Below are 26,851 nucleotides of genomic sequence, written 5' to 3' on the forward strand. Positions count from 1 at the left end.
ACTCTTCCCTTTTGCCAACCTCTTTGCCTCATCGGCTGCAACATCATCGGCTAGAGTAACCTGATTCTTAACACGCCACTCCTGCCTTGGCTTTGCTTTCTTCAGCCGATGATTAATTTCTTGTTCAACCTCCTGAAGGCGCTCCCTGTTTCTCAATCTTTGAACCCTTCTCTTCTGATTCTTCATGAAAATACCAGAATGACACCATTGATTCTTCCTGATTACATTGTCCTCTTGGCCATGATCTTGATTCACTGGACCAAATCTTTGATGAACAGAAATTCTTGTCTGCCTTAGCCGATTACTCCTATTATATGATCGGCTTGATCTCTCAATGATATCACTGCACCCAGGGCAGTTTTCAATAGATGGCAACCTCATGCTCTCATTCCAGCAGAATCTAAAGAATTCACAATCCCAATGAGTATCAAAACCATCATCGTATTCTTCATGATGCTTCTCCTGCTGCTTGTCATACTTCCTCTGATATTTATCGATAATCATAGCCGAATTCGCCTGAAAACCCGTTGCACGGACCCTATTGGCTGTTTGGCCAGCTGTATGCACCATATTAACAGGAAAAGGGTTACCATCGACCTTCATCGGCTTTTTGGAATCATCAAACCTAATCTTGCCTCCCTCAATGGCCACCTGAATTTGCTGTCTAAAAACCTTGCAATCGTTAATAGAATGAGACCCAGAATTATGCCACTTGCAATACCTCTTTTTGCCTAATTCCTCAGCCGATGGGATTGTATGACCAGCAGGAAGTTGAATTTGCTTCTCTCGGAGTAGCAGATCAAAGATCTTGTCAGCTTTAGTAATATCAAAGTCATACTTCTCCTCTTTTCCAGAACTTTTTACCCATTGGCATGGTATGACCTTTTTACTCCTCACCCATTCGGCTGCAGCTATTTCAGAATCATCGTCATCATCATCCGACCCATACATGTACGGACAAACATGATTAACATTCTTAGAGCTTTTCCTAACTTCCGCAGACCTATGCTCATGCAAGGTTACTTTCTGTATCATATGTGACAAGCTATCAAAGTCTTCAGACGAGAACTTCTCCCTAATCGGAGCAATCATACCCTGAAAGGCCAGATCGGCTAACTGGGCATCGGTTAAACTCAAGCTGAAGCATTTGTTCCTCATCTCCCTGAATCTCTGAATATACTAGTGCACAGGTTCATCATGCCGCTGCTTAATCGCTGTCAAGTCAGATAATTTCATCTCATGAACCCCACTGTAGAAATAACTGTGATATTGCTTCTCCAAATCGGCCCAACTATTGATCGACCCATATGGCAAAGAAGAAAACCAAGTAAAAGCTGATCCAGACAAAGATAACCGGAATAACCTAACCTTCAGAGCGTCTACAGCCGATGCTTCACCACACTGAGCTAAGAATCGGCCAATGTGCTCATAAGTCGATACACCATCTTGTCCCAAAAATTTAGAGAAGTCCGGAACTTTGAACCGATTGGGAAGAGGAACTCTCTCTCAAACCACTCAGGGTAAGGCTGCCGATACAAGCTCCCAGTCTCTTTTGGTTTAAGCCCAAACTGTTCCCTCATTACGTCAGCAATCACATCGGCCCATGGTCGTTGCTGAGCTGCCCCTTGTGACTGTTGTTGCATGGGTCCGAACTGACCGTATTGAGATGCAAACTGAGGTTGAGCCAATCCCCCTGGGTGATATTGGGCTTGCGGGGAAGGAGGCTGATATTGATAATTCAAGTTACCCCCTTGGTAATTATGAAGGTTCGGCTGGATATTACGTACCAAGTGCTCAGGAACAACTTGAGGCATTACTGTGCCATCTGGCTGTACGTGGTGAACCAAGTGTTCTGGGACAACTTGATTTAAAAATTGTTGTACAGGCTGACCACCAGGCGTTGCAAACCCGGCCGATGTGCTTACTGAACCCTGGTGCTGGATCGGCTGAACGATTTGCTGTCTTAATGGCGTTCGCTGAATCGGCTGCAGAGGCTGTTGCCTTGGTGGTGTTTGCGGAACTGGTTGCATGACCTGTTGCTGGATTGGTTGTACAACCTGCTGAATTGGGGGTGTCTGCTGAATCGGCTGCTACTGAATCGGTTGCTGCTGTATTGGATCAACAACAGGTTGAGGTGGCAGAAACATGGCAGCAACCTGATCTTGGGTTAGCCGATTCGCAACCTGCCCACTATGCTATGGATGCTCTCTCATTAACAACCGAGGGTTCGCCGGCTGGCCTGGCGCCATCACTGATAGAGCAGGTAGGGCAGTTGATGCCGGCGCCGTTGGCTGAGTTGTTGGTGCAACGGAGGGAACCGGCTGAATAGATGGCTGAACATCGGTAATCAAATACCGATAATTTGGGAAGACACCTTGCAAATAAACCGGGCCTGCAGCCTGATGCTCAGCTATTGAACCATCGGCTATTGACTTCATCATGTTTGATAAGGTATTGACTAACACCCCAGACTAATTGATCAAAGCATGATGCACCGCGTAATCAACCCGATCTTGGAAGTTATTGAAAAAATCCTGTGCCACATCACTATTCTGATTAAGATTTCCTCCCTGCAGCCCCTGAGCACCATCACCTTGAACTCCATGCACCCCGTCACCTTGTACTCCATGGACTCCTTGAGAATTGTCGCCTTGATTTCCTAGAGAGCCGTCGGTAGCACCTTTGATACTCGGCTGAGCCGAGCCGTCTGGAGCTTGTTTCCCATCTCCATCCTTAGAAGAACTGGTCCCAGGATCATCAGCAACCACTTTTATTTTGTACTTCTGAACAAGTGTCCCCTTGCGGGTCTGCATGAATGAGTTCAAGAACTGATCCCGTGCTTGCTGCAACATTGCTTCAAACTCTTTCTTCTGTTCAGGTGTGAATTTTTCTGGATCGATCGGCACGACGTTTCCTTCATTGACATCAGTCAATCCCAATTTCAGCATCTTTTCCTTAACAGAGCCTGGGCTAGATGGTGGTGGTGGTTGTTTCTCGGCCATGAGGAAGAATTGTTAGCTGACTACTTAAAGGTCCCATCGGGCGTGCCAAAAGCGTGTTGACAGAAAACACGAGGCCTGGGAGATCTGCTTAACTCCAGTGCAGGTCCAAAGCTCGCCTTCGAATGTATAAGCGTGCCAGTTGATTTGATCCTGTAATCAACAAGAAATAGAAGCAAAGAACCCGCGGTTAAATCTATAAATGATAGTCGATCGGCTAGAGGCCGATGACATATCATTTATCTTTGAGCCGATGTCATATATGTATCGATCGGCAGACATGAATAAATAAGAAGGAACTAAATCTATTCGATCGGCTGTAGATATTAACAATATATACTCCTTATATCGATATATACTTAAATCAAGTGATTGGGATAGATCGGTCGCCATGCCGAGACAGTATAAATCACTTAAATCGAAATATATATTAATAATGGGACTATATATGTTCATAGCATAGCCGATCATATAGATCTAGGATGTATCGGCTAATACTCCGATACCACTCTATACTAAGATGTTAAAGTAGGTAGAATATATCAAACAAAGGCCTAATATACTTAAATGCAATAAGATCTTAAAATAAAGGGCAGATTTAACATGTCAATAAAGTATATAGGGTAAATATAGTTAAATTAGATAAGATCAGCTGAAACTCCGATGCTACCCTAATCGGCAACCAGAAGGCAGGCTAGAGATTGATTTTCTAAGCACGACTTAATATATCAAACTTAACTGATACGGCATTAAGTATGAAAAGAAGAACAATATCTAGACAATCAAGCTGCTGGAAGTTTTATAGAGTGGTAGATATCTTATATAATCTAAATCAACGTTGAAATCTAACCTAATCGGCTGCTCTCTACCGACAGATGTTAGCCGATTGTAGATTAGATAGCTGCATTGCCGGAGATTATGTAAGATATATGATAGCTCGACGAATTACATAAACGAGATCAGAGTATCATAAAGATGGAAGCACTAATCCCGAGAACACAAGTTGTCATAACAAGTTTTACCTCTTGTTGAAGATCGAAACCGATGCAGCTCAACCCGAAAGTAAGAACTCGTCGAAATAAAACTAAAGCAAAAAGGGTGGTGATGAGCCGAAATTGTATTGAACGTGTGTGTTCAAAGTTACATAGGGCTCGGGTCTATTTATACCCGAGAATTACAAGATATGTCTATAACGGACACGACTAATATCTTTAACAAACTCTAAGATACAATAAGTCTTTACGGCAGACTTTTGCCCAAGCGTATCTCTAAAGAAATTATATAAAACATCCTAATTAATAGATAAAATTGCCTTCTCAGGACTCTATCCTTGTGCAGTAATCACCTTGAAGTGCCTCAACTCAACCCGATATCATACATGAAGTCGCATTGCCGGAATCGGCTGCATCGGCTTACCTAGCCCGACTCAGACCTAGCCGATCCTAATCGTAGCCGATCTAGACTCCAGCCGATTCCTGCTCTGTTTCCGAACCCGATCTCCGCCTCCGACTTCGCTTCGATCTAATCTTCTTTCCCGATGCCGATATTACCAAATTTGGTTGTTAACAAATATGTAAAACTATATGCATACATAAAAATATATTTAACAATGAATCAAATGATAGAAAAAGAATTAATAATTACTTAAATTTTTTGAATAAGACAAACGGTCAAATATGTTTAAAAAAGTCAACGGCGTCAAACATTTAGGGATGGAGGGAGTATTAGGAATCCTAGTCCTGCAATGGGCAATGGGCAATGGCCTGGAGAAAATTCAGCATCATTCAGAGATCTCAAGTTTGTTGATGCTAATGTTCAGGGCTATGATCCTGCACCATGGCCTGTCGGCATCCATTGCTTGTCAACTAATAAGAACTGCTACCAATTAAGTTAGTCCATATTTAGATGGTGTATTCCATTTTGGACGTCCTGGTGGTTGTACAAGGTTGTAAAATTTTTCCAAGTCTTAATGGCAGAATAAGTTGTTCTCATGGAAATATTTTGGGCTTATTATTTGCATATCCCAACTGCTTTAGCAAGAACAGAGGAGGTCATGTTAAGCACTCCCTAGGCTTGTTTCATTCATGATTAACCTTACCATAACTTAGTGGAGAAGTATTACAATCTCTGCATTAAATGCGTGTCTTGGAGAACAACACGAATATTGCCCCGTGATGGGGCCCGTCAAATCATGCCGCCTGACACGGGGGACATCCCTGTCAGCGGCCGTCAAGGGGCAAAGACTTCTGGGTCCATGTTCACACTGCTCGTCGTCGTTGCGCTTGGAGGCCACAAACGTGAAACAGTGAAGGACCCACCGGTCAGAGACCCCCCACTTGCACCGGGAGGCGGCGATATCCGCCTTAATTATATTAAGGCAGACGTGCCACCCTCGATTGTGACGGGAGGCTAAAATCTCTCATCATGATCGATGGGACGGGGCCAGGCGCACGCCGCCTGGCACGCGTGGTAGTGCGCCTGACGCCTCGGTCCCATCAGTCAATCAACCGGTCATGCCTGCTCAGGTCACCATAAATGCGGGTAGGTGGGCGCTCGAAGGCAACCACCTAACCCGTTGCACATGGTTCCCGGTGGAGGGGTTCGGGGGAGCCCGACCCCTTGGTCACACGAGAGGGCGGCCGCCACCTAGTCTCGGGCCTAACCCCCCTCGTGGGTAAGGCCACGTGGTGCTGGGGGCAGTCTCCTCTCTCTAGTCTTGATACCCCCGGACCCGTATCACCGACACCGGCATCTATATTCAATCGGATATATGCACCCTTTTTTTTTAGAAATTATAAACTTAGCCTATCAAATAAGGAACTTAGCGCTCAAATAATCCAATCTGAAATTCACTCCTATTTAGATTTGAACTCAGGACCTTGAGATGCTACTTAGGTCACTGCAACCATTAGGCTACATGCCCATTTACATATGACAATGCCAATGGCATTGGTGCTATCATGTTAAACCACGGTGTGCCAATGATGTTAGTACCGTGAAAAGGGTTTATTCTCGGAATAAAATTTCTGGGTTTATTTGTAAAATAAGTTTTCAAATAGGCTACAGTCACTTCGTTGAAGACAACCGCAATGGTTACATGTGTAACACGTAATTGCCAACGATTTTTTTTAATATTCTGGGTTTGAATAGATGATGGGAGAGCTTTAGCAAGAACAAAGAAGGGATCATATGTTACTACATTGAGCCTGAAGAAAAATATGGTCATTTTAAGTTTAAGAACTCCCTAGGCTTGTTTGGTTCATGATTATTAACTTTACGTGGCATATCTCTTTTCTAAACAACAAAGTCTGGCTAACAAAATGGTAACCTAAACATAGGCAATGTTAGCATGAACCAAGCTGTCACAGCACTCTTCGTCATGCCAGATAGAAATGGCATACTTAATTACACACCTGCACAATTCTTTTTTTTAAAAAAAGTAAATTTTGTTTTGGACTTCTTTCTACCAAAGTTTCACCTTGGACCTCCTGTTGACATTTTATGTTGCCGATGAAAGCCTGCACCTTGGTGCTTGTTAACATGTATTTTGATTATTTGAACTAATACAACAACAATAAACTCAAAACTAATGTATATAGAACAGAAGATGTACACATTGAATTTTTGCCACAAGTTCAAAAGAAACTTTTGGAATTTAAGTTTGGTTATCTCACATTTTTCTTTTGGAATATTCTCATGATTTTGCAACAAAGTTTATGAAACCACATGCATGTTCCAATATGTTTTTACATACATGAGTTTTCAAGAATGTTTTCAAATGCACAATTTGCATAATCAGGAAAAGTGTGCCTAAGAGAATGTGATTAACAACAGCTTCTGAGTTATGTTACCATCTGTAGAAACAGAGCATGTCAATAGCACCCACCAAGCGAATTCTTTACAAAAATATATGAACGATATTCGGATGAGTTTACTAAAGCCCTCGACTCTGTATACTACATAATCAAGCACTAATAAAAGGAAAATGCCGTTTGTATTCGTACAGACCAAGCACACCAGTAAATCGAACCACATAGTTTTGACGCTACGGTATTCGGGCAGATACAACACATATTGGAATAGTACAGTGAAAGCTTAAAACATGGAGACCGAAATTCAAGATGGTAAGCGAGTCGACATTATCAATATATTGTGTTATGGCCTATATCAACTATCAAGCCCTCGATCTTTGTTCCATCGAGCTTTAATTTCTTCCAGTTCGTCATCCTGTCATTGAAGAAATCATGTTATTTAGTCAATCCTATGCTTTCATTCCAGAACAAGTGATTTCTCTATCCTGAGTTAAAAGGACGTTTTAGAATCAAGTGAACAAATACAATTACAATTTAGAAAGCATATTTATTTACGTTTGCAAAATATATATAGTTCATGTGCTCAGTGGAATTTCTTTAGTGTGTCACTGATGCATAAAGAAAGAACATGAAATCACTTTGAAAGCCATTATGAATAGAATCGCAACTGGTATGTCAACGCACCTCAAACCGATGGTAGATCCACTCAGCGTATAAGCCATCAAGGAAGTTCTGTGGTGCAGAATTGTTGTTCATGGAAATCACTTTGAAGAAAGGCTGGAAGGAGTGCTTGATATTAGCATTGTCCCACTGCAAGTGCTCCAACAATTCTTCCTCACAATGAATAACCTTCATATTACATGGGACGGTTGTGAAAGGCAGTGTTGTCAGCTGGGGACAACCCAAGATTTGCAAGCACTCCAATGAAGGAAAGTGAAAGGATGAGTCGCAGATAGTAGTCAAACTCTTTAAATAAATTAAAGTAAACCTTTTTAGGCAAGGCTGCGAAAGAGATATTCTTTCTTTTTCATCTGTATTTGGCAGATTATCATTGTTAGAAGTGCTTCCAATTATTTGCTGTAGTTTTTCGCAATTATATACTATCAGGTCTTCCAGATAAGGAAAATGTTGAACCCACGATATGTTTGTCAAGCTAATGCATGATATAAGGTCCAATCGTCTCAGGTTCTGAAAGAGATCCTGGCTTTCAACTCCTTCCCATAATACATCTGTGAAGTAATGGCCACATATGTAGAGCTTCTCAAGATTAGAACTTCGATGTGGCCTGTTGCTTTCAAATACAATTTGTTCCTCATGTGTGTAGATGTATAACTCCAACAGATTCCTCTGTATCAGATCATTTCCGAACAAACTGTCTGAAAATGCAAACCTTTTCCATTCGTCTAGAGACTTTGATTTAATGATTACACAGAGGGATCTGACAGGTAAGCTGGTTTTGCAGAGCATATTCAAGTATTTTATCTTGCCTACAGTAATTCCAAGAGCTTTCAAGTCTGTCATGCATTCAAGAGCACCAAATGGTGGTTCAAAAGAAGCAGGTTGTTCCAACTGCAACGAGCAAAAATCTGCAACCTGCAGTCTGGAGAGCTTTGACAGAATAACTTCGGGAATCTCTCTGATAGGATTTGACCTGAGAAGCAAGTACTGCAACTTAAAAAGGAGTCCAAGCTCTTGAGGCAAGTCTTTGATTTTATTATCTGATAAATTCAGGTAATATAAGTTCACAAGTTTGCACACTTCACTGGGAATGGTTTTGAGCCAGTTCCTTGAGAGGTCTAGATATTGAAGAGATATAAAAAAACATAAGCTACTCACTGAACTTCCATGTAAATCATTATTCTGGAGTATCAGCACAGTAAGCTTGGTCTGGTCCTCAGAAATGGCAGGCAGTTGTGCCATTTCAGTGCCCACTGATAATATCCGCTCCGCATTACACCAATGTGATACTGTTTGTACAACCCATTTATTCTTCTCTCTTCCTTCGTCACCAACAATCCAAAGTGCCATGTCACGTATCACATCGTGCATTTTTACAAGCCTGTCATCATCAGTTTCCTCCAAAAGGCACTTGTCTACCAACTCACGAATTCGTGCATATCCTGCGTTGTAACATCTATGAATATCCTCCTCCTCTACTAGACCCAGTCCCATCCAGTACTCAGATAGTTTGTTTCTATCTAACAGATAATCATCAGGCCATAAGGCGCATGATGTGAAACAATCTTTCAAATTAGTATCACTTAGATATTCATAACTGAGTTTCAGTCGAGCAAACACACTTTCTTCATTGCAAACTGGCCCTTCAATCTCATTAAGGCGTGATTGCTGAAGAAAGTCGATGCAATTCTGCCATTCTCTTGGATGCCTCTTGGTAGACATGGCCCTGCCAACTACAATAAGAGCTAACGGCAGTCCAGCGAGTTCATTTGCAACATCTTTTGCCAGTTTAAGTACAAGGGGGTGATTTTCAATAATTTCAGTACCAACATTTTCCTTGAAAAGATGCCATGCATCTGTTTCATCCAGGCAATCTATTTTAATCCTTTGCCCATTCTTGACACCCATTTGGCCACAAACACTTTCAGAGCGTGTTGTTAGCAACAATTTTTGTTTGTAATTGCCAATTGAGATAACTTCGTTTGGAATCCCAACCTTATCAAGATCAACATGTTCCCACAAATCATCCAATAATATAAGAAAATTTTTACTTTTGAGAAATTCATATATGATAACTGCCTGAGATTCTGTGTCATCCTTCTTCACCAGCATCTGTTCCCCAACAATTGCGTCTTGAACCTTCAAGTAAAAAAGTACTTTTGTCATTTGGAGCAAATTGACAGAGAGCTTAATTAAATAATGTTGTAAAGTATTTAAAATTAGAAGTATATGCAGTTTTTTGAAATATCAAAATGTTAGCTGGCTGCCAGGAGCCCTTATTTAACGCTAGTTATTACTCCCTCCGGTCAGTTTTATATGCTGTTTCCGACAGCCAAAATATGTTATGTGTAAGTCATTTCGTTGGTCTGAAACAACAAATATTTCCGTCCGGAGGGAGTATTACATGATAGTAGTACCTGATGGCAGTCAATATGAAGACTGTTAGTATCCTAGAAATCGTTGCTCCTATAAAACAAACTATAATTTTAGCTGGAGCTTTGAGGCTCCATGAATTGCTCATTAGGTCGCTTACCCTAGATGGTTTGTAATTTTTGTCTTTTGGGCAAGCTGGATGCATTCATCTTTGCAACAAATATACTTTAGCAAGATACAGAAACATGTACATCAAGGGTCAACAGTTAGCTTCATCTAATTAGTTAAAGACAAACTTTGATCACTCCCTCGTTAAAGGGAGCACAACATACCTTTGCAACAGAGCAACCTTTGGAAGCAGTAACTCGAATAACAACATCAAAAGCAGGGTTTTTGTGAAACAAGTTGTTGATCTGATGGAGCAGATGTGTCTTTCCCACACCTCCAGGGCCCCATAACCCAACCTTGCTTACAGCCTCATCCCTGATGAACTTGACAGCGAGGCTGCGATACCGATCTGTACCAGTTAGGCTTACGTCAGTTATGGGCACTTCAGAGGAAGCCTGTGGCACCATGACACCATATTCTTCAAACATGCCCTCACTGTATATCTTCTCTGCAGCCTGACAGTTTGCTGCTGCACTCTTGGCTATCATGTAGTAGTTTACACAGATACAAGGGGACAGGCTCCCCATGCACTTGGTCCTCTTACCATACTTTGCCTGGATTTTTTCAGTCTCCACACATACATGCTCAGCGCGCTTCAGCCATCCTTCAACTTCATTCCTCCGCTGCATACCTTTTCGCATAGGGCTGTCCAACTTGGTCTCAACTAGGGATGAAAACGGTCGGGAATGGTCGGAAACAGTACATTATTTTATTACTTTTTTCGAAAACGAGCGCAAACGGTCAGGAAATTTCTATATTTATGAATTCATCTATTTAGTGTCAACTTCAATGCTACGCTGACAGAAATTAAAAAAACTAAAATTTGAAAACGGTAACATCGGTAAAAATATTATTATTATATTAGTTTTGCGGAAACGGTATCGGTACGGTCGGGAAATTTCCATACCGTTTACACCCCTAGTCTCAACATCGCTGAGCCTCTCTCTTAAACGCTCGGTGGCAGCTTCGAGAGCGCGCACACGCTTGCGGGCTTTGAAGAAGTAGGCGGCGTACTGTTTCGAGAGGCGTATCAAGGAGATCAGGATAGCACCAGAGCACTTGATGCCGATGATCTCCATGGAGTTTGTGGTATTCCTTCAACCAGGAGAATTTTGTCTGTGTTTATTAAGAGTGCAAGAACCAAGAAGACCAAAAAGTTGTCCTGTGTTCAATAATAAGGATTGGGTTCCTATCTAACTGACATCTTAAGAGAAAAATTAATGCAATAGCGATGGCAAATATTATTACATGAATAGAAGATTCACATAGGTCCAAAATTAGATGGTTCATTCGATCATTTAACACCTAACAGATGTATTCTATGGAATCAATCTGAATTGATGAGTTCCTTTCTGGTGTTAACTAAGAAGAAAACTGAATAGTTATCAAAAGCGATAGGCCGCACATAGCTTCAAACTTTTCGACATATGTGAAGCCTATTGTTTTGTTGATAGTTCATGGTATTGATGACTAATTAACGTGCTTTCAGATGTTATTAGTTTAACATCTGATGGATGATGATGCATGCATTCAGTGCAATTTATGCAGGAATTCCTTTCTTACTGACTGAGTCTACAAGAAAAAATTAATATAAATGACAAACGATGATTGAACTCACACGTTGGTTAATTCTAAACTAGACAGCTAACTATAATACATCTGGCTGCAGGCATCGTATAGCTGGATAGCAGTGCGTATAAATTAAATACTTAATTTTAGACTTGGGTGCAGTGTGCATACTCAATATTACCATTACAATAATCCATAAGAATCAGTTTTTTTTAAAAAAAAGAACATGCCAACTGAAATAAAGGATAATGGAAGTTGCTGGTTCCGTCCGTCGTCAATTCCTGCATGACTTAAGATAAGGATAGACAACAAATCGAGCTCATGCTTGAAGGCCTCGTTGTTTTGGCTTATGCTTATTCCTATAAGTCAAATTTTAAATTTTAAAACTTAATTTTGAATTCTACTCTTTGTTTTTTTATCGTACTTTATTTTACAACATGCTTATCAGTCGCTAAGAACATTATATTAAAGATTTGTACATGGTTAGTCTTTTATTTGGTAATAAGTTATTCATATAAGCACATGAATAAGTGATTATTTATCCACCGACACATATATACAAATTAAATTGGCTCAACCCGTTGCAACGCACGGGCATATTTTCTAGTACCTAATTAAAAATAAGCAAGGTTTCCCTAAAAAAAAATTTCGTCCGTCTTTTTTTATTTTTCGCCCTTTTTTCTTTTTTTTTCTGTCCGTTTTCCTTTTTTTTTTCTCAGTCTGTTTCTTTTCCTTCTTTCTCTCCGATTCTTTTTCTTTTTTTATCCGTCTGTTTTTTTCCTTCTTTCCGTCCTTTTCACTCTTTTTCTTTTTTCTTTTTTCCCAGTTTTTCCGTCTGTATTTTTCGCCTTTTTTTCCATCTGCTTTTTTCTCTTCGCCTTTTTTCATTTTTTCCCTCTGCTGTTTTTTCTTAATTTTTTTCTATGCCTTTTTACCGGGTTTTTTCATATGTTTGTTGCTGTTTTTTTAGTTGTATTTTCTCGCACGTGGTAAGCATTTGTTTTTTTATGTGCCATATTTTCTACGCCCGGCTGAACACTAGCGTCGCCGGTCGATCTGCCTTCCCATGCGTTCCCTCTTCCAATCGATTGCCAAAAATCAATTCCCCGCTACTCCCTTATCATTTTCCTATGATTTTCCTTTTAACGCTGCTTTAATTCACTGAATTTAATCTTTATTTAAAAATCACTGTTTTTATCCCGATGTTTGTCGCTCTGATTTTAATAAAAACGGAAAGAGAAGATCGAGTGTATCAAAAACCCTCGACCAATTTTGAAAGATCGAGAAAGATTCGACCAAATTTGATGGGAGGATCGATTTTGGCATGTACAGACACGACATTGTCTTTCGGAGGTTGAAGACTACAGTCGGATATGCGAGCCGGACCTACACAGCTCCACTTGACAAGGAAGGAACGAAATGAGCTTTTGGTCTAAAACCAAAGAGTAAAATATATAACGATCCAAAAATATTTTTACCCGTTGCAACACACGGGTATTTTTTCTAGTAATAATAATAATAGTAAGAAAACAAAAAAGAGCTCTGACGACGTGTACGTTTTCGTGTGTCGTTTAATTATTTTTATGCCGAGTCTGCCGATGTTTGTCTTGATAATTTGCTTATTTTTTTCTATGTAAGAATTATCGATGATTTATGGGTGAATAGGTAATCTAGTCTCTCAAAGTTCACTAAAGGCACAATTTAAACCCTGAGATTTAATTTTATGCACATAAGTCCACATAAGTCCTCTTAAGTATTCATTTTAACTTAAAATCATCTTTGGACCAACTTAATATGCCTCATGGATAATCCTAATCAACATTTGAATTAGGAAATGTCCCTTTTGCTCCTAATCTGCATAGATTAGAAAATTACACAAGAAAAGAATAAATAGGACAGAAGAAAAGAATAAATAGGATTGTGCAGGTACTTTCCATTATTTAATGGCTACGGTATACATAAATTTTTTTATTGTACTTAAATTGCTATGCATTACGTCTAAGAAAATTCGTTGTGCGTAATTTTTTTTAAAAAAATATCATATAATTGTTGGATATATGTCCAAATTAAAGTTAGGTATACAGAAGTCCCATCTTACAATTTATTTTTCTTGTATATGTGGATGAGAGGTATTAGAGTCATTATTAATAGAGATGCGCATGACTTTTTATAAAGAGAGAATCTCTTATATGCCACTGAAAATTTGTTTGATCCCTTGGATGCCATTGAAAATTGGCACTTCCCTTATATGACATTGGTTCAAATTTTCGCTCCCTCTCATGCCATTGCCGTCCGTTGACTGGTAGTTGACTGTTGATAGGATGTAATCACTTGTCATTTTTTTACAGAAATGACAAAAATACCCTTTGGCCCAAACATGAGAATATGGCCCAATCGTCCAAGTGGGCCAAGCCCAACATCCCTCTGATGCACCATGTCAGTAAGCCTGAACATGTATTTTGGTACTGTGTTAGTATGCATTTTGGTACTATGTGGTCATTTAAACAGCTCCCTATAATATTTGTTGCATATTCTGTGCTACTGTGTATATCTCCATGCTCTAGCAAACAATCTGTTGGTTATTTTAGCTATTTAGCCGTGCATTACAAACAATGTGCAATTACACATTATCTTAAATGTCTGTCAGAAGCAATCTATTATATTGCTTGAATGTTTTGTCATACTGTGAAAAACAGAGAAATGTTGTGCTCCCTAGTAAATATTGTTGAAGCTTTTGTTCGAGAAGCACATGGTCAATGTATGTGGAAAATACATTAATGCCATAACAGATTGCTTTGTTCTACTATGAAAAACAGAGAAATATGTGCCTCAAAATTATGTGACTGAAAAATATTCATATATTCAATATATAGATTAATGCTATACATTCATATATTCATTTATTCCAAATATATGTGATGCCTAGCTAAAAGGTAGTATATAACTGATATACTAACACCTACTGCATGCCTATCAACTCAAGAAGGGCAAATACGTCATTTCACTCTACAGTTAACAGTCAACTACCAGTCAACGGACGGCAGTGGCATGAGAGGGAGCGAAAATTTGAATCAATGGCATATAAGGGAAGAGCCAATTTTCAGTGGCATCCAAGGGATCAGACAAATTTTCAGTGGCATATAAGGGATTCTCTCTTTTATGAATGGGTTGGACCAGATGCATTGTTTAATAATTAATTAATACATGTGGGTTGGACCACATGCATGCACCGTTTTATTTATAAATATATAGCTCTGCAACGCAGCACGTATACAGGGGAGAGCTTTTACAAGAAGGCGGAAGGCCACCACGCGGAGCTCTCTTGCTCTTCCATTGCTAGTTTTGCTTCATCTCCCTGCCTGTAAGAGGTGCAAGGTACATTTTTATATTGTAGTGTATACTCCCTCCTTCCTAAAAAGGTTAATTCTTAAATTTCTACTCCCCGATCTACCATCAGTCAAAAAATACAGAAGTTTAATCTCTGGAGTATATATGACCAATATCCTAATAAAAGTTTTATTTAACGTTTCATTCTCAAGTTATCGTATTCGGACGTTCAATTCTTAAGTTCTTGCACTGTATCCCACCCACCTACTAAGTTGTTGTACCGTAGGTACAATTTACTCATAAAATAATTATGAAGAGGAAGAGGGAAAAAATTCATCTAAATCAAACTAGGCTTAGGCTATTTCCAAGACTATGAAACTAGTTAAACCAAGGATTGTTTTCTAATTTGTACTACCAGATTTTAGAAATTTCATATTTTTTATAAAAAATATGTTGTATAAATTAAAGCATATAAATTGACGGTAGCGCTATTCTATGCTCTACAACGCGGAATATTAGTTCAAGCGCCGCATAACGCCCTCTCCTTTCAGTTTTCCCCTTTTTTACTCCCTCACCTTTCCTCCGCATCCCACCTTTTCTCAGTTCATTTTTTTGTTTTTTACCACTCCACCTTCCGTGTTTCTTTTTTCTCTTTTCATCTCATCCGTGATTTTTCTGTTTTTCTTTCCTTCTCTGTAGTTTTTTCTGTTTTCTGTTTTTCTTTCCTTCTTGTAAAAATATTAACCAGATTTTTTTGTTTTTCTTTCCTTCTCTGTAGTTTTTTCTGTTTTTCTTTCCTTCTCTGTAGTTTTTCTGTTATCACGTCCGTTTAGTTTTTCTTTCCAAGTTTTCCTTTTTCTAGTATCTCCGCACGTTTCAAAAGTAACGAATTTACTCCCAGCCTCCCACATCTGCTCATTCAAAAGTAACAAATTTACTCACATGAATGCCTCCACATCGTATGCTGCCATACCTAGATGGTCGTAAAAGAATTATTACCAGCTTACAACGCTGGTAATTCTTTTACCAATATAAATATTGTTTAGATTTTGTGGTCCATGAGTAAAACAATTACTATCTTCCTCTTGATATAGCCCATGATCTTGTAACCACCGTGTTGTAATATGTTTACATGATCTTGTAGCCACCGTGTTGTAATATGTTTACTGATGTGTTCAATACACAGTATAAGAGTAAAAACTGAAATTTCATGGTCTACGAGTAAAACAATTATCACCTTCCTCTCGATATAGCCATGATTTCATAGCCACCGTGTAGTAATATGTTTACTGATATGTTCAATACACAATATAAGAGTAAAAACTGATACTAAGAGTATTGTTGATCTGTATCACAAAATAGTCGTATGAATGAAAAAATTACAGGCTCAATCACACACAAGCGATAAAATTACGCCAAAAAATGATTCAGCCAAAAAATCCATCCGATGGCTTTGCTGGATCTTGCTATGAGGATGAAGAGCACGGTCTGTGCCTTGTGACTGGTAGTGGAGAGGGCAACCGGGTGGCGAGCAGTAGTCGATGATGGAATCATGGAAGGATGCGAGCAGTAGTCGACGATGGAATCATGGAAGGATATAGTAGTGTGGTATAGAGATGAGCTCGACGTAGCTCAGTAGCAGCCATCCATCATCTAGCAAGCACGAAAAAAAATGCAAAAACATTCTCTTTCACGTCAATACGAATGACAAGCAAATGAAAAAAAGCGAACAACCTCCATCACCGGTGGACTCCACCCTATCCTCTGCGGCCAGCCACATGGAGCACGATGTGCAAATGTAGGACCTGTGCAGCCCATCAATTGAGATCAGGTAATACTGGAGATTGCACGTTAATTTGATTTGAAAAAAAAATTAGAGCTTCATGCGTGAAGTTGAAGGAGAGTATGCAGATGCAAATCAGAGTGTTATTTCCTTACTTGTTTGTTATATCAATATCGCCGATGTGGAGCAGCCGCTGGTTGCTGCTATTGGCCCAGGTGAACACCTCCTTGCTGGTTAAGGTGATGCCTAGCGTTTGGCAGTGAGGTCCGAAGTAGTGCCTTCGCCTCAACCGCTGCCAGCCACCGCTCGCTGGCCACCACCATCAATTGCCACGGTGTCGTCGTCCTCCTGCATGGTGTGTCGCCGATCTGTGGGCTGGGCTGGGATCGATTCAGATCCCAAAAAAAGGAAAAAAACATAGTGGGGCGAGAGTGGTTGGTTGGGTACGGGATAAATAGAATATATACCGGAAGCAGAGAAGTTGTTTTTTATCAAAGTAAATCATTTACTCCGATAATGGTGGGAGCACGATGCGGGACGTGGGGTGGGATCGGAAGCAGGGGAGTTTTTTTTATTATCAAAGTAAATCGTTTACTCGAATAAAGGTGGGTGGTTGAGGCGCGCGATAGGAGTAAATCGTTTACTCCGACAACGGTAGAAGTGGGATGACGAAACGTGGGGTGGGGTGGGCCTGGGCTGATGCATGTTTGGCGCTGCGCTCCTAACAGTAGTTCTAATAAATTGATTTCAATAAATTTAATTGGTTTTTATGTAAACTTAAGCATATTTTTTCATATTATTTTCAATCCACCTTATTTTAAATAATATTTTATAGGATCGTAGGGATCGTAGAATCAGGATACAAACTAAGATTTCATATGATCGTGTGTAAATGAATACTAAGATTAGAATACCATAAAAATTAGGATACTAGGTAGGATCAATATCATTTCAGCTTGGTACGATTATAGTATCGTAAAATAATATAATACGGATCGGGATACTGACAACCTTGGTTGATAGTAACATTAGGGGCTAGATTGATCTCATTTCATCCAACTACATCTAATTAATCCCATATATCGCTATTAAATGCCATGACTAACCTATAAAGTCACGCAATAAAATTGTGTACTGGAGGGCTTAATTCAGGGTGGTTGGAGCAAGGGTGAGTGAAGGTAGGTAGTGTGAAAATTAAATCAGAGGTGATTAGTAAGAATACAGTACTAGTATATTTCGGATACAGGGCCTGTTTAGTTAAAAAAAAACTTTTCCAAAAATATCACATCGAATCTTTGAACATATAACATATATGGAGCATTAAATATAGATAAAAAGAAAAACTAATTGTACAATTTGCATGTAAATCGCAAGACGAATCTTTTGAGCCTAATTAGGCCATTATTAGCCATAGGTGCTACATAGTAACCCACATGTGCTAATGACGGATTAATTAGGCTCAAAAGATTTGTCTCGCGGTTTCCATGCGAGTTATAAAATTAGTTTTTTCATTCGTGTCAAAAACCCCTTCCGACATCTGATCAAACGTCCAATGTGACACCAAAAAATTTTTATTTCACCAACTAAACAGGCCCACAATTTAAACGCTATAAAAACCAATATTTTGATATGGAGGGCTACATAGATAAACGAATAGAGATGTAACTATAATAGACATGCAATGTTGTCATTTAATTTTCAACGAATAAACGAGTAGATACCGGTTAGATGATGATCAATTTGAAAAGATCTAAAAGAATATTCTTAGGAGATGATTAAATTGGGATGTGGATGGATCGAGTACGTATGTACAGGTAGATAGACTCGCATCCATATACTTCCTCCGTCCATAAATGTTTAACGCCGTTAACTTTTTTAAATATGTTTGACCGTTCGTCTTATTAAAAAATTAAATAATTATTAATTATTTTCCTATCATTTGGTTTATTGTTAAATATATTTTTATGTATATATATAGTTTAAATATTTCGTAAAAGTTTTTAATAAGACGAACAGTCAAATATATTTAAAAAAGTCAAAGGCGTCAAACGTTTAGGGACGGAGGGAGTACCATATTTCCATCTGACCTTGTTTACTTTGTTAATTAATTTGCTCACACATATTGTATTGTGCAGGCAACAACGATGCTACCGAGTTCCATATGCTCCATGGGCCAAATCCCAAGAACTTCACCCCATTCCTATGGGATGCTGCCAAAGCAGATGAGCAAAGGACATCCTCCTACGGTCACTAGAGGTACAATAGTTTTTATTGGGATTGATGTTACTTGACATGACCAAGTCCCTCTCTCCTATACTAATCGTTCTAACGTGGAGTAGTAAAGGCAGGAGACAAATTAGCTTTAGGTAAAAATAACCAAACTACCCTTAATTATTAGTTGCAGATAGTTATTTCAATGCTTACGAAATTGTCACAAAATAATTGCACCAGCCATGCCTGCTACCCAAGGAATATTTCTAGCATGGAGTACAATTATTTAAACAAAAAGTTCGAATACCCCCTAAAATATGGCGCTAGTTCGAATTATCCCCTTTGAATTCAAATACTAGGCATTTTACACCCGAGTTCTTAAATCTAGACAAATTACCCCTAATTTAATCATGTGTAGTTTTCAGCTTACGTGGCACACACATGGCATCTGTCAGAAAAACAAATACTCCGTAAAAATCTGGCGGGGCCTATTGTCGGTGATGCTTTTTTTCCTCACCCTCAATGCCTCGCTCTCCACCAACAACTCGGAATCGACCAGCTATCCGCCGCCCGTGCTCCACCGACAAATATCTCCTTCTCCTCTATACGATGAACACCTAGAGGAGGAACCCACCGATAGAGGGTGGTGGGACACCATAACCTACTTGCCTTCCTCTTCATTTCTTCCCCTCTTCCGAGCATGCTTGGGCTTTAGATGCTCACCGCTGCATGCCATCCACCCGACTCCCTCAGCGAAGAGGTCGACGCAGATCCACCAGCTCCGTGCAGGAATGAGCTCCTCGGCAGCGACAACGATGAGCTTGATGCCTACTGGCCTCTCCTCAATTCGGCACTGCCGGCTATCAATTTGATGGGGCGGCGCCTCGAACAGAAGGCTAAGGAGGGAGCAGAAGGAGGTCCAGGAGAGGCACATTCGATGGCCAGAGGAGGAGGTGGAGCCGGTGGTCTCGATCAGAGTGGCTCCGTCGATCTAGACCGCACCAGTGCTTAAGCCCACTCACTGAGGTCCGTGGAGGCGAATTGCCTCCGAAGCCCAAGCCAACCAAGAGGAGGTGGTGTGGATCCGAACTTGGTTCATTGTCGAGAGATCGAGTTTGCTCTGCGATGGGTGGATCCATCGCTGTGATGTTGCCACCACCAACCACCGCCATTGTTCCACCTCTAACATCATTCGCCGCCCCGTGCACACTTGGCCCACAGCCGTCACTCTAAGTCCCATCTCGGCACCGTAACTTGGGAATAAGGGGAGTCGAGAGGTACAAGCCCCTCCTAGGCACTGCCCTCCTCATCGGCAAGCGCATGCAATGGAAAAGCTGTGATGCGATGCATGCGCTAGCATGCTTGTGATGCTGAGGAGGAGGCGGCGTGACTCTTTGTGCTAAGGTGATCTTTGTGTTGATTTGTCACGCCCAGAAATTCACTGATATTTTCCGAACTTATTTGTGCATAAAATCCTCGTCCAGGAATTAGCTGAGGTACACAAACTGACAATTTAATATACATATTCATCAAAATAACTAAAGAGATTAACACTTACTGAAGAGGCACTTAGTCCACACAACAAAGAAAACTGCAGCGGAAAATAAAATCTAGCGAAGCTCCGGCTCCACTCCCACAGGCAGCTCAACTGGGGTATAAGCTAAACGTCTTTTCCCTCTGGATCCTTTTTCTTCAACTGAGGTTTAATTGATTATTGCAAGGTGAGCATATGACATACTCCGCAAGCCACACAGCAAATATGCAAGTGCACAAGGATATCAAATGATGGCATAATATAGGCTCATTTGCAAAAGCAGCATTTAGCAAACATTTAAGAGTAATAAAACAGTGGAGTAATTAATCATCAATTTTAATCAACACTGAACAGCACACCCATGCTGGTCAGGCCCAACCCTCCTGAACAACCATACCCGGCTGTACAGATCTAACTCCAAACCAGGAGCTAAGCAAACTATTACCAGTTATAGCATCAATAATTATTGTGAGAGGTGTGACTCTAATCATGAAAAACATTGCTCAACCCGCCCATGACCGCGGGCACGGCTATTCGAATAGTTTTACTCTGGCCAGAGGTGTACCACTGTACCCACAAGACACAGCCCCAAAACATGTCACCATGCTCTCAGTACCACCACGGTACCTCGGAACGGGACTGTGACAGTACCCTTCGCACAACACAACCCACCACAGCGCATCATTCCTGGATCATAATCACTCCCTCTACAACCAGAGGCATGGACTCCCTAGCGACCCCCACGGACTTCTCGCCGCTTCTCAGTCTGGTGCCCCGCAATGAACCATGCTATATAAAAAGGTAAAGCCGTTGCCCACGCTGGCTTGTGGTTGGTACGGTTAATGTCTCACATCAGTAGCTCGCGAACCGGTCCTTAATTGTCATGAGCACGGCCTTCAAAACCATGTGCTCACAACCCACCATTATCAAGTTTTAGTTGGCAAGTAATTAATTAATCAATCACGATTGACCATCGTGAGCTACCATTAAATATAACAATAAGTGATAGTGTAACATTAGTTATCCCAATCATGTGCTAATATTTCTAAGCATGGCTAAGTAATTATGTCTAACATCTAGCGGAACCAATATATAAAGCTCAACTAGTCAAATTATAATAACCCAAGGTATCAAGGAAAAGGGTAATCAATGCAAATTGGCCATAACAAAGGAATAGATTCACACCACCCGGTGACATTCGAGAATAAATGTACAGTTGAAATAAATAGAGAATTTAAATATAGGATCAACATGCTCAAAGGAATTGTGTTTGGGATCTGTATGACTTGCCTTGCAATAATCGGTCTTCAATTAGTCTTCTGAACAACTTCCGACGCACTCACGAACCTTCGCAACGACGGAAACAAGCTAACACGCAAAACGAGAAAAAAGACTAATAAAAACCAAATAAACAGTACATAAAAGTAAACAAACATGTAGATCATAATTTTAAATGAATTATGAGACTTGAACGGCCTCATTCTGACTTCATATGAATTAGTTATGAATTTTACAAGATTAATTCCAATTAAACCTATTAAAGAAAAGACTATTCCAAATTAATTAAACAATTTACAAATAATTTATAACTGAAATATAAGACTAAAGCATCCTCCGGAAATTATTGGAATGAACTTAGTAGACGACATATAGTAAAAACAACTAATATGCCATTGAAAAGGAATAACATGATTTATATTGATTTTGGACAGCTGAGATCAACTTTGACCTAGTTGACCAAAATTGGATGGCTCGGATTGATCTGATCTAAGGTTTTAGATGGCTGCCACGTGGGATCTGAGAGACGGCGTGGCACTTAGGTGGCAGCGACGGCAGCTGACAAGGCAATGACATGGTAACCACGCGGGATCAACGCCGGCGGCTCTATTCGGCGGTGAGGACGGCAAATGGCGGTACAACGGTGAAAACCGAGAGCACGGAGAGGAAGAGGAGGACGCGACGATCCTTACCAACACTTACGCAGCGATGAACAGCGAAGGAGATGGCCGACGACAAGCTCCGAAGGGCGGCGAGATACTGGTCAACGATGACAGCGGCGTTCCAGCGATCTTTGGCGAAGACGAGATGGTGGACGGTGTTCTCCTTGCAGCTGCGAATCTAATGGAGGCGGCGGCGACCGAAGGCGACGACGGGAGTGCAAACATGTTCATGGAGTATTGCATTGGTAAGTAGAAAGTTGAGCACTATTAGCGATGGTGGCCTCCACTGGGACTGTCCTAACTTAGCCATATATTCCATGCTATACTTACGACACCATAATAAACTTTGTTGTTCAAGTTTGGTGTCCTTCAGGGAAGAACAAAGAGATGGAGGTGACCAAAGTAGTTTTTTAAAGTGTTTTGAGTAGATTTGTGGTGCAGTAGTGTAGATACAATTTGTTTATGGTGTTGATCATTACTACTAAATTTTTTATGATATAGATAGAATACTCTCTTTTGAAAATGACCGAGGGTAATCGTTCGATGATATTTTAAAAAATTATAGCTCATGAGACATACCACCACGATAATATCCATATCATCATTTTATTATTTATATTTTGGCAAATATGTATAGTGAAATAGTTCTAAAAATATAAAAACATTTTGAGAATCTTAATCTCAAACAAATTATAATTTAATCAGAACTACTTGAAAAACACAAGTGTTGAAGTTATTATTTTCTAATAATAGATCCAATCTAATAGTGTAAAATAATGAGTCCACCAATTTAAGTGAAAATCAACGGTGAGATTATATAGTGCCCATGTGGTGGCTTAGAAGTGAGTGCCACGTAGCGACTTAAGAGCATCCATAGGAGGTTTAATGGACTTTTAGTATATAATAGAATTTTTACATATGTTGATTTAAATTGTGAAGTGATATTGCCCTCCCTAAAATATGTTGTGATTTTTTTGAAAAGTTATCATACATATGTTGGCCTCATGTGCCGTGGTGTATTTAGGACCATAATATAACTTTTATAATTTAATTAAAGAAATACAACATGATCGCAAATTGGATATATATAATTTCAAAATAATTTAGAAGATGGTTTAAAGAATATTTATTGGGTATTTTATATTTTATTATAGATATTAGTTTAACTATATATATTTATATTATATTTCTGAAGTAATATATTTCATATTTATATTGTAGAAAAAACCGTCCATTTTTATATATCTATGTTTATTGGTTGTCTTTTCTATCTATGTTCGTACGTATGGTTTTTTCCCGTTAAAATCGCATGTACTACTCGTACGTCGTAAGTACTGGAGAACGGTAGTACCATAGTAGCGTTTGTATCTAAACAGAATGAAGTTATTACTTTCAATAATAGATGCAATCTAATGGTGTAAAATAATAGATCAACAAATTTTAATGAAAATCAACGGTGAGATTATATAGTGCCTATGTGGCGACTTAGGAGTGTTTATAGGAATGCCACGTGGCGGCTTATACTACAAGAATATATTTAATCTGTCACAAAATTTCCGTGATATTTTCAGAAATCGTCATGGATATGCAACTATTGATACAAGGCCCATAATACCGTGACAGTTTATCGATTTCATCGTAAACCGGCCCAAAAACTGTGACGTTATATCAATTTCGTCGCGATTTACAAATATAATATTAAATACTTCAAAATTATGAATATCAAGATCTACAACTTTTGTTTTGGTCATTTTGCTATATGACTCTGTTTCAATAATTTCAATTTGAATTTCAAATTATGACAACTTCAAACAACATTTTCAAATACTAAATGATTTCAAGTGAAAAAGTCATCAACAACAAAATATCTGTAACTTTTATTTTGATCATTTCTTCATCCAATAGTAATATTGTTTATAAAATTTTCACCTCAGCCCTAGTGGCCGTGTTTTGCCCTAGCCGACGGCGTACGGTACGTCGGTACATACCGTGGATTAATCGATCTCCGGCTCAAATTAATCGAGCCAAATCAGTGCATGCATCAATGCATGGGTTGCTGATGTGCACAATGAGACTCACCGATGGTTAACCGGGGATTGACGAAGCTTGGACAGTGAAGTCTACTCCGGGAACGGCTCAACGTACGGCGGCGGTGGTTTCGCACGGACGGCGTTGGCGAGTTAGGGCCATCGGCTAGGAAGAAGGTTAGAAAAACATGCGCAAGTGATCGATCTATTGCTCACCGGTTGCGGAGAAATCCACGGCTAAGCTTGACGGCCGAGCGGAGGAAGACGTACAATGGGCGTTCTCCTCGCTTGGGACTCATCTTGGGGTTTTCTACTCCTGGGAGGGATGCAAGCTTGGTGGTGTTGCAGTTTGGCTAGCTGGAGGTGGCTCGAGTTAGCGGGAACGGCGATGTCGATATATCGGTGGCTGCAGCTGAGGACGAGGACGGCGTTCCCGTTGTTCACGGTGTCTTCTTCACGCAGACGAGGATTGGCATTGTTTTCTATTTATTCCAGATGGTAAAAGACTTCTTGTGAAGGAAACAGAACTACCATTTTCCTTATAAGACTACAATGCACCAGATACTGAATTTCTCCAATAATGTAGCCAGACCAACCAAGTTGTATAGATTAAACGCATATTTATCAGATGGTTGCCAGTCGGCAGTAAAGAAAATTAAGTGATAATATTATTTCTGATATGATAATTTCATTTTTAAACCTAACTAGGAAGATAGCCCGCGCATGTGCGCGGGCTTTTAATATAATGTTGTTTGAATTTTTTTTACGAATATTTGCACGCAGGTAATTTTTTTCTTGAAATATTCTTTGATTCTATACTAAACCTGTTTTTGTCAATAATTTATTTAGGATTTTTTTGACAGTGGTTATGATTTTCTTCTAATTACCCTTGTAACATATAAATTGTAAAGTAGAAATACTTCAAACCATACAGTCTTGAATTTATGAGAATATATTGTATGGCAACAATGGAGTTTCTAAACTTTAAATACCTTTTCTTTTTTTGTATAGTGCTCCCTCTGTTTTTTAATATATAACACCATGGACATTTTAGATATCTTTGACTATTCGTGTTATGAACCACAAATTAATGTTATGAGAGAGTATATTTATGAAGAGTGCCATTTATATATTGATTTATTCGGTTTTTATGATTTGTTTGCATATATGTGGAATAATTTAGCTTTGAATATTTGTAAAATAGTATATTTGATTTCATAATATATACTAAGATTTTTAGAAATTTCTAAGGTTGTTTGGATAGCATGTAAATGTTGTGGATATTTGAACTATTGAGATAAATGTTAGTGCTTATTATTTTACATGTAAGAACATATAGTTGGATCCATGCAACTACAAATATAATATTTTAGATAAATACCACTACTATTTACAATATCGGCTATGTGCTACTGGAATTTGGGGAAATTAGACCAGTGCCACTCCATCACGTTTTCCGTAAAAAATCTCTGTTACCCTCAACTGCACGTGGGACCTAACTGTCAGTTCCAACTTCACCTCCCTCCCCTCTCTTCTCTTTCCCCTTCCTCTCTCTCCACCACCGTCGTTGACAACCACCGTTGCAGCCGCCATCATCGACCACCTCCGTGGTGGGAGGCCTCGAGAGCCACTACCGTTGCCACTGTTGTCTTCGACCCCATCCATGGTGGGAGGGCTCGGGAGCCGCCGCCACCATCCTCGACGCCAACCGCGGCGGGAGGCAAGGGAGCCGCCATCCTCAACCCCATCTGCGCGGGAGGGCTCGGAAGCTGTTGCCACCGCCATCATCGTCGTTATCCTCATAGCAGTAGCGGGGATGGAGGAAGAGATGGGGAAGAAAGAAGAGGGAGGATAGGGGAAGATGGAACTCATATATGGGTCCCACGTCTGGGGGTCTGACGGAAAACATGATGGAATTGCACAGTCTCAGTTTCTTCAAATTTTAGTGGCACGTAGCCAATATCATAAATAGTAGTGACATTTATCTAGCCACATTTATAGTGACATGATCCATTTAACCCTAATAAATATATGGGTTTAAACTATTGATTTAATTGTAAAGCTAGACTACAACCATTCAAATTAAGTCTAGCAAAGGAAAAATAGAGCCAAGTGCCCTAGCTAGATTACTAAACATTTTCTATCATCAATCAGACCATCAACCTGCTTAGGGCCTCTAAATATAGGCTTATGCTTATCGGTTTCGATTTTTAAGTTAGATTTTTAGCTTATATGCCGGTGGAGTCATACATCTGTCTTACATAAGCCAATTTTTTTTCCAACCTAGTTTTTTTATTTAATAGTAGTATATAAAGAGTGGCTTATGGCTTTAAAAAAACCAAAAAATTGCTTGTTTGTTTATGAGTGGCTTATTTTTCTCTTCTAATTCGAAGATCTTTTATAGATTTTTGGTGTGCATATGTATGCATA

The 26,851-nt window shown here is 39.7% G+C and overlaps 2 protein-coding genes across 2 annotated transcripts in view; one reads left to right on the forward strand and one right to left on the reverse strand.

Moving 5' to 3' along the window:
• Window positions 1-4,951, forward strand: part of LOC107277384 (protein neprosin) — a 31,412-nt gene extending 26,461 nt beyond the window's left edge. The window contains 2 exon segments of the mRNA XM_066306080.1: window positions 4,728-4,884; window positions 4,886-4,951. Coding sequence (XP_066162177.1) covers window positions 4,728-4,884; window positions 4,886-4,951 — 223 coding nt within the window.
• A 2,852-nt stretch (window positions 4,952-7,803) lies between these two features.
• On the reverse strand, window positions 7,804-11,109 carry LOC136354581 (putative disease resistance protein At3g15700). The gene is made up of 5 exons (XM_066306081.1): window positions 10,938-11,109; window positions 10,195-10,694; window positions 8,648-9,628; window positions 8,039-8,380; window positions 7,804-7,842 (listed from the first exon to the last, which is right to left on the reverse strand). Exons 1-5 carry the CDS (start codon window positions 11,107-11,109, stop codon window positions 7,804-7,806), a joined length of 2,034 nt encoding a protein of 677 aa, XP_066162178.1.
• Between the last annotated feature and the right edge of the window lie 15,742 nt (window positions 11,110-26,851).

Source organism: Oryza sativa, chromosome 12, assembly GCF_034140825.1.
Source record: "Oryza sativa Japonica Group chromosome 12, ASM3414082v1".
Lineage (NCBI taxonomy): Eukaryota > Viridiplantae > Streptophyta > Magnoliopsida > Poales > Poaceae > Oryza > Oryza sativa.

Excerpts from the sequence above, each read along its gene's own strand:
- LOC136354581 (XM_066306081.1), bottom strand. The coding sequence starts at position 11,109 with ATGGAGATCATCGGCATCAAGTGCTCTGGTGCTATCCTGATCTCCTTG. Across the intron at positions 8,381-8,647 it reads ATGATTTACATGGAAGTTCA|TTGGAACAACCTGCTTCTTT; the intron begins GTGAGTAGCTTA and ends TGCTCGTTGCAG. Across the intron at positions 7,843-8,038 it reads GTGGCCATTACTTCACAGAT|ATGAAAAAGAAAGAATATCT; the intron begins GTATTATGGGAA and ends TGCCAAATACAG.